Raw genomic sequence first — 8427 nt, forward strand, 5'->3', positions numbered from 1 at the left:
CTTTTAACAACAGCAAGCCAACAAATTAGGCCGCGTAGAACATTATAGTTAAGCTACAGTTCAAATGGGTTTAACCCCTAACTAAACGAGCTAATTATCAAGAGGTTAGGATTTTAGGTAGTTTTCACATTCGGCGAAATTAAGCTAAGGCACAAAAATGTTATTTCTTTTATTGTCAGGCACAAAACATTTTTCATTTTATGTGACACTCATGGTTATTTAGAAGGGAATTAGTCATTTGTATCCCAAAATAATAGGCCGACTTAGATACATGACCCGTTACATTAAAAATTTTGGGATTTGCCTCACCGTCAATAGATAACAGCACAACTCAGTTACATAGTGGGATCAAGGAAGGGTGTAGTCAACTTGTACAGCTGGTCGAACAGATGTAAAGATATTATTAGTGGAAAAGACGCATGTACCCTTCAATGGATTTTTTTCGGAAGGATAGAACTTATTAGGATTTGGCGATGGAACCAGGGTTTAGAGTAGATGGTGGGAGAAGGGAGAGTGATAAGTGATTACAAAAGATTTCAGGCGTAAATTTAGGTTATATCCCAAATCTTTTTCGATATATCCTTATCACGATATTTCCCGCCGGAAATTCGTTAGGTTTTTCTCGGATTTTGTTACTCTATCAGTTGTATATAAAGAACCAAGGATATAAGTTTTTTTGCTATCCTTTAACCAGTTGATAGAGTATAACTTCTGGTGAAAACTTAAGTAATTTCTAGCGAGTAATTTCTGTTTTGGAAGAAATAGGGAAGAAGATAATGGTTGATGAAGAATTAATGAATAAGAAAACTGCTGAACCTGTAAGAGGTATAATTCTTCTAACAGTAACCATGTTTATTTGTTTTCCAGTATAGATGTTCAATATTTGTTCTTATTTGGCTGTTTCTTTTGCTTGATTTAAAATTAGGTTTTTTTTTAATCGATCAATTCAGGTTATTGGGTTAAATGGTTTTATTTTCCAATTACATTTAGATTTTTATATTCTCTAAGTCGATTGAATTTTGTTTTTAGATTAATGGGTTCCTGAAATTGAATTTTTCCTCGTACTGTTAGTTTTTCTCTTGACACTAAAATTTTGGTAGAACTTTTGAGTGCCATGTACATAGCCTGCTTATTTTATGTCTGCTGTGATTTTGGTACTTTCATCGAAAATAGTTTTTAACAATGTCTTAGTTTCGAAAAGGTTCAAACAAATGATTTTGATTAAGAAGTAATTATATTCTCATACTGTGTGGTTACAGTGGAAGGGATTTTTTCTGGATTAATGAGTTCCTGAAATCAAATCTTCCTTTTCTTATGGGTATCGTCTCTTGATTTACGGGTGTTTCTGAGATAACATTTCTTTTTCTATAGCATTACACTTTAGTTTTTGATAATGTAAAGATGTTTATTTTGGTGGTATTGGTATGTCGCGTCATGCTTAATAATGGGGTTCCGATGATCTCTATGCAACTACTGTTGTTTAATTAATGGAATCCTGTCACGTAGCATATGACTTGCTTATGAAATTGTCTTAATTCCTTGTATTTGTGAATTGCTCTATACTTTTCGTGTCTACAAATATTTCTTATGCATATCTATGATAACTTATTTTGAATGTTAGTGACTTTTTTTGTTGTTGTTCTCTTGTAGTAAAATGGAACCTGGACATTTGGTTACAAATAGTTGGAGGAAACACGCCCATGCAAATCAGAAGTAATTTATCTCTTTGGTCATAATATGTTAGTAAAGATGATATTTTCTGTTAGCTGATCGGTAGCACCTGTTGAGACGGGGATCATATTTTCTTGTGCTAAACCATGCTTTAGCTGATTGTTGTTAGCGACGAGGATCATATTTTGTTGTGCATCTTTGGTGTGCTTCGTCTGTCCTTGTCCTTAGCTGATCGGTAGCACCATTTTGCTGTTCATTCACTTATTTATTATTCACCAATCATCAGTGTCATGACATTCTTAGGAGTGCATTAGTTGGGTGCAGTTTGATATGGATGTTTCTGTTTTGACCATGTGATCGTGTTCTCATGTATGAAGGTCATCCTCATATTTCGTTTTCCTATTTCTTGCTTTGGCTAATTTCTCAATCCTAACTTAGGATGATACAAAAGTTATGGCGTAAACGGTAATCCTTTTTATTGCTTACAGTTTGATTGTTTTTCTGCAAGTGTGATAGTATGATGTATGTTGGTGATAATTTTTTTTTTTAGCATATGATGAATATCTTGTAGTGATAATGCTCTTTTGTTATGCAACAGGGATTCAACACCTCAGAAAGGGCCAAGGGAAACTTTATCTCCCAGGAAAAGCCCAAGGCTGATTGAAAAAGCTAAAAAGACAGTTGGTGTTAATTTAGCTAAGATGGTTCTGGATTTTGAGAACCATGTTGAGGAGTCGACACAGGCTAGCAGTCAGGGCATTGTGAATCTAGATGATGATTCACTAGGTACTGAATTCTGGAAATCAGCGCGGATAAAGTAGATGTTGTTGAAGAAGTGTCAATGCGACTAAGGAATCAGTGTTGCACCTTCAGAATGTTAATGCAGATGATTGTCACCCGGAAGACCAACCATGGAGCCAACCACTCATATACAGTGAGGGTGAAGATGATGCAGATTGGAAGGAGTTTTTACACAATTTTAGTATGAAAAGCAGTGCTGGTAAGGATAGTGAGGAAGACGATGAAGGTAATGTTCATATTTTGAAATTTTAGAATCATCGATTATGTTATGTTTACAATTTGATATTAATGTGTATTTGTATATGCCTCTGAACATGTAGATGATCATTATGACCAGTTGTTGGAGACGGATGATGAAGTTGAAGGTAGTGTTGGTTTCTCTTTTAAAATTGGTTTTTATAATGATATAATGATACCCGATGTGTTAATTACTTTTTCCTTGTTGATTGTCATGACTTGCAGTTGTCAAAGAAGTTAAGGAACCACTGATTGATTTTGAGATTGAAAAGGGTAAAGGGAAGGAAATTGCTAATGGATCGGAAGATGATTATGGTCCTGAAATGGTTGGTAGGCCATTACCTAATCATGAAGTTAGAGTGGTTGATAATGGGCAACATTGGTTTGATGACAGTGATTTTGAAGATTTCCTTGTGCTGCTGATTCAGTGGATAATGAGTTATTCCCTGAACCAGAAAATGAAATACAAGTTGTAGTTGATGACAGAATTGATGAGGGGATGGAATTTCCAGACAAGACCGCTTTTAAGAAACATCTCAGAAAATACTGTGTATCTACTAGGACAGAATGCAGGTTTAGTAAGAGTGATAATATTAGAATCAAGGCTGTGTTAAAGGCTTTGGAGAGCCCATTCTATGTCCGTGGTATATATCTGCAAGGAGGATCCCTGGTGAGGCGACTTGGAGCATAAGAGATTTCCACTTGCACCACACTTGTATTGGGGATCCTTATGGGAGGAATTCATGTGCAAATCCAGAATTTGTAGCTCAACATGTGATCAACAAGCTAAGGGAGTCACATGGAAAGAATGTACCTAAACCTTCTGAGATTGCTGCCGAGTTTTGGACAAGCCACAACACCTTGATCCCGTATCACGTTGCATGGAAGGCTAGAAACAATGTGTTGGAGAGGATAAACGGAAGCTTTGATGAGAGTTTTAGACTCATACCAAGTCTGTGTGAAATGATCAAAAGGACTAATCCCGGATCAATTGCTACTTTCACTTACGGAAGGTAATATTATTTCTTTAATTGTTCGTAAAATTGATTAGTTTGAGTTCTAGTTTTAAAACTTTCCTTGTTTCTTCGTGCAGAGACAATCGCTTTGAATCTGTGACCATATCTTTTGATGCCCCAATGAGGGGTTTTATAAATGGTTGTAGAAATGTGGTTGGGCTGGATGGTTGTCACCTGAAGGGAAAGTATGGTGGATGTCTACTATCTGCCACTGCTCTTGATGGGCAGAATGGATTGGTTCCTTTGGGTATCATGGTTTGTATAAACGAGTGTGCGGAGAACTGGTTCTTGTTCTTGAATAATCTCAAGCATAGATTGGCTGATCATCCCGTTGAGCCAATCAACTTCATATCTGATAGACAGAAGGGTTTGAGAGACGCTGTCCAAAAGTTGTTCCCTACTTCACACATAGGTTCTGCTTCAGGTTACAAACTAACCTCCAACCTGATCATTTTATTGTTACAAAATACATAAAGTGTGTTATATTCATGGCAGGCACATGTATGCAAACTTCAAAATGCACTACAAGGGATCTAAACTACACACACTATTCTGGAATGCTGCTAGAGCTTATAAGCCTAAACACTTTCAGGTTTGTTTTAGTCCGTAAATGAAATGAGTGACATTTTTTATTCTTAGAAAGTAAAATTCTTGTAACACTAAATATGTTTCAACTGTAGGCACACATGGATAGTATGATGTCAGAGAATGTTAGTGCTTGTCAGTATTTGATGGGCGAGGATCCTAAAAGCTGGTGCAGGGCCTTTTTTGACCACAAGAGCGCTTGTGAACACTTGAGTAACAACTTTTCTGAAAGTTTCAATAACATGATAACCAACATTAGGGAGAAACCTGTCTGCAAGCTAGTTTTGATGTATGGACAGCTGGTGATGGGGCTGTTTTACAAGAGAAGAAATGCTTGTGTTGGATGGGATTCTGGGGATTTGGTTCCTACTGCCAAAAAATTATTGAAGAAGATGTTTAAGAAAACAGGGGAATATAAGGTAGAAGGAGGTTGCTGGCAAGCTTTATGAAGTCACAAGCATACATAATACAATATTCACTGTTGACCTTGAGAAACATACTTGCAGCTGCATGCAATGGCAGCTGAGGGGTTTCCCCTGTCAACACGCAGTCTGTGCTCTGCAGCAAATCAGGCCCAATTGGGTTGAGTAAGTGTGCAGAACACATGTAGTTTTATCTATGATTCTTTCTTTATTACCAATATATGAAATGTTAAACCTGTTTGTTTTTCTTGTGTGCATTTTTATAGGTATTGTGCCAGATACTACTCAGTGGATAACTACAGGACCACCTATTCCCCTGATATGGTGCCATTGGAAGGGCCTGAGGACTGGGATGAGGTTTTTTTATAACTCTGAACTATTCATGTTTACTTGTCCTTAATTGGATCTGATTTATGTTGCACTATGAACTTAGACAACCTTTTACATTACATTATTAGGTTTACCTTAATATCTGTGTGTATCTACTTAAAAGTACAATTGTGATACATGAATTCAAAGTACTCTGTGAAATATCTGAACTCAATTCTTCTCAATTCTTGTATGAACCCTGTACCTAGCTACTTAATGGATTTTAGTGTTTGGAAGCCGGATTCCAGACCCTGCAGTAACATATAGTGTAGATATTTAGGATGTTTAATTTTTGCGGCGGCTAAGTAATCATTTTAGTATATCATTCATTCTTTGTTTTTTTTGCTATGTTATTACTTGGGAGATTATGTACACCTATTACTTACTAGGTTGTTGATCTCTTTATGCAATATTAACTTCCTTTGTTCTTCTCTTATACAGCCAAGAACAACTATTGTTCCTCCATTGCTCATTAGGAAACCGGCCGGCCTAGGAAGAACAGAAGGAAGGCCTATAATGAGACCCTATCCGAGAAGAAAGTCAGGTGCTGCAGCAAATGCAAGCTGCCTGGTCACAACAAGACAACTTGTCCTGGTGGTGCAATTGGCTCTAATACAAAGAGAAATAGGTTTACATCTGAAGAACGCGGACTGGCATTTCAATCCCAATCATCATCACAAGCTGGAAGTGCTGGTGGTTCTATGCCTGCAACGAAGAAGCCAAGAAAAGCTACGACTCAGCAGTAGTGTTCACTGAAGATTTACTTGAAACTAGTTTTGGTTAGGATGTCTTTTGTTTGCTTTCAAGTGAGACCTATGAATCTTCCTGCATTTGCTCTGTTTATTTGGTTATGTTTTAGTTTATCTTTTACTTTGTTTGGATATTAGCTACCTCCCAGAGATATTGTTTTTGGATGTCTTGAGTATTGGATCTTTGATTCAATGTTATCAATAAATGGTAGTATTAGTGTCATTAGCTTGCCTTGCTATGTTTTTACGATTTTATGGTTCTTCTGTCTGGTTTCTAACAGGTGAACAAGACAAAGTTTTTCGATGAGATCTCCTGAAGAAACGAGGAAACAAGTTTAACTGAAGGGTACATTGGGCATCTTAGATCACCCTAAATCTTCCACATGTCAGTTAACACCAGTTAACTTGTAACTGGATGGAATCTTTGTAACGGGACTACTTTATAAGTTATCAAAAAAACGGGATTATTTTGTAAACAACTTTAGAAAATGGGACATATCTGTAAATGACCCTATTTAAAATACTGATTGTTTTTTTTTTTTTGCATAACGGGGTATGCATCTTAATTATTCAGGGGTATGATTGACACGCAAACTAGAATATAACATATCTGGAAAACCGTGCCTCGAAATTTACCAAATTTTATCTCGTCGGAAAGCTTTTAAAGAGATCTGCACAACGAGTACAAATAACAATACCAAATTTAAGCTTTTTACAAAAAATTCGGAAGTAATCGTTCTTTTATGCAAAATCTTCGAAAACTTGATACATAACCATTATCCAGCCACCAAAAAAGATGCATAACACATAATGCAGACACAACAAAAGATGCATAATACATTATGCAGTTGCCAAAAGGATGCATAACATGTTATGCAGGCATATTTTGGTAATTCGGTTATACAATCACTAAAAAGACGTATGTACTTATAACCAACATTCTAAAAATGATGCATAAAGAATTATGTATCCATATTTTGGTTCATGCGTCCACTAGTTTCGTTACGTAACCACCAAAAACAATGTATATGCCTAAAGATAACATTCTAACGGAAAACGATATGTAACGAATTATGCATCTATTTTTATAGCCGGATAACCTGTTATGCAGCGATCTATTGGCTGATTTCAGTGTTAATGGAAATTTATATGCATAATGCGTTAAGCAGATAATTTTTCGGATGTATAACAGGGTATGCATCAAATTTTATAGATGCATAATAGATAATGCAACCATTTTTTATTTCAGTGTTAACAAAAAAAAAAAGATGCATAATGCATCATGCAGTCATTTTCTTAAATTCATAACTAGTTATGCAGCCACTACACAAAGTCAAACTTACAAAACCCTGTAAACTAAAAAGAATAATAAATTTGATTGAATATAAAAAGTACTTGTTCTATGAAAAATACTATAAAAATTAACTGTGATGATTCTTGGTTATCAAAGAATAATAATGCAGGTTTTGATTTTGTGTTGCGCAACTGGTTAGGCACTGGTAGAGCAACAATGGGAGTATTCAGGGCATCCACAGTTGAAGAAGCAGACTCTGACTCTTCTGCATGCAACGGAATGGGCCAACAAGAACAACTGACAAAACCTGGTCATTGAAGGAGACAACCAAGTAACCATAAACCATCTACAAGGCAAAGAAGTATCAAGCCAGTGGAAAGCATAGTAATCTTAAAAGAAGTAAGAGTCTGCAGCAGCAAAGTTATCTCTTTTTGGGGTTTCAGCATGTTGACAAGAAGCTAACAATGTAGCAGACTTACTAGCAAAAAAAGGAAGGAAAAATGTGGCAGATAGCTGGATAAATATATACCAATGTTTTATTTCCCTCAATGGCTTATGACTCTATGAAAGCTCAAAAATCTATGTAATAACCAAAAATCTTTTGTACTTGGTTCAAATGATGTTAATCCTGCAGATTTAGTCGTTGGCAGAACAATACACTATGAATTGATTTCAAGTGAGACTGGATCAATAGATTAAATTCTCTGCTTTTGATAACTATTATATTTTCAAAAAATATGAAAAAAAATAATGACATGACAACGAAAAATAATGATATGACAACGAAAAATAATGATATGACAAAAAAAAAAAAGTCGCAGTCGAAGAGAGAAGATGTATCCGTGACTCTACACTAGAGCAGAATCATTTATCCCTAATTTTAACATTATTATGGTACATGTACCAACACCTAATACTACTGCAAGTCTACAAACACCGTCATCTTCATCTTAATTAACTCTGTATAGTTTATTGCCCCGGAGGTCAGGAGTTGGTCATGTAAATTTCTTTTCTAAAAACCTTCGTAGAAATACCCATTGGCAAAGTTTTCTGACCATACCCTAGTTTCCTATCATAAATCCATGATCCACGATGAACCAATAAATCCATCCATTCTACCAGTGTAGGGGTGAAATATCGCACAGAGATAATCCACAATCGTCTCAACTGAGACCGCCATTAGTACGAGAGTAATCATGTGATGATAAAGAAGACTTACGAAGAGGAGCCCCGTGATTAATACAAGGCGACACTCATCAAGTCATACGCGAAGTAGCAAGGCG

The 8427-nt window shown here is 36.0% G+C and overlaps 1 protein-coding gene and 1 long non-coding RNA gene across 2 annotated transcripts; both read left to right on the forward strand.

Moving 5' to 3' along the window:
* The first annotated feature begins 2597 nt into the window (after positions 1-2597).
* On the forward strand, positions 2598-2996 carry LOC113274334. The gene is made up of 3 exons (XR_003322959.1): positions 2598-2698; positions 2793-2837; positions 2935-2996. It is a non-coding gene; the product is annotated as an uncharacterized LOC113274334 (long non-coding RNA).
* A 36-nt stretch (positions 2997-3032) lies between these two features.
* LOC113272336 lies at positions 3033-4759 on the forward strand. Its single transcript, XM_026522187.1, has 6 exons — positions 3033-3039; positions 3138-3353; positions 3467-3722; positions 3803-4114; positions 4221-4317; positions 4406-4759. The coding sequence occupies exons 1-6, from the start codon at positions 3033-3035 to the stop codon at positions 4757-4759; spliced, it is 1242 nt and encodes a 413-aa protein (XP_026377972.1).
* Positions 4760-8427: the final 3668 nt, after the last annotated feature.

Source organism: Papaver somniferum, chromosome 4 (genome assembly GCF_003573695.1).
Source record: "Papaver somniferum cultivar HN1 chromosome 4, ASM357369v1, whole genome shotgun sequence".
Classification (NCBI taxonomy): Eukaryota; Viridiplantae; Streptophyta; class Magnoliopsida; order Ranunculales; family Papaveraceae; genus Papaver; species Papaver somniferum.

What these genes read in the sequence shown, in the direction of transcription:
- LOC113272336 (XM_026522187.1), top strand. An exon ending in GCTACTTTCACTTACGGAAG is followed by an intron (nt 3,723 to 3,802) that starts GTAATATTATTT and finishes TTCTTCGTGCAG; the next exon opens with AGACAATCGCTTTGAATCTG. An exon ending in ATAAGCCTAAACACTTTCAG is followed by an intron (nt 4,318 to 4,405) that starts GTTTGTTTTAGT and finishes TTTCAACTGTAG; the next exon opens with GCACACATGGATAGTATGAT.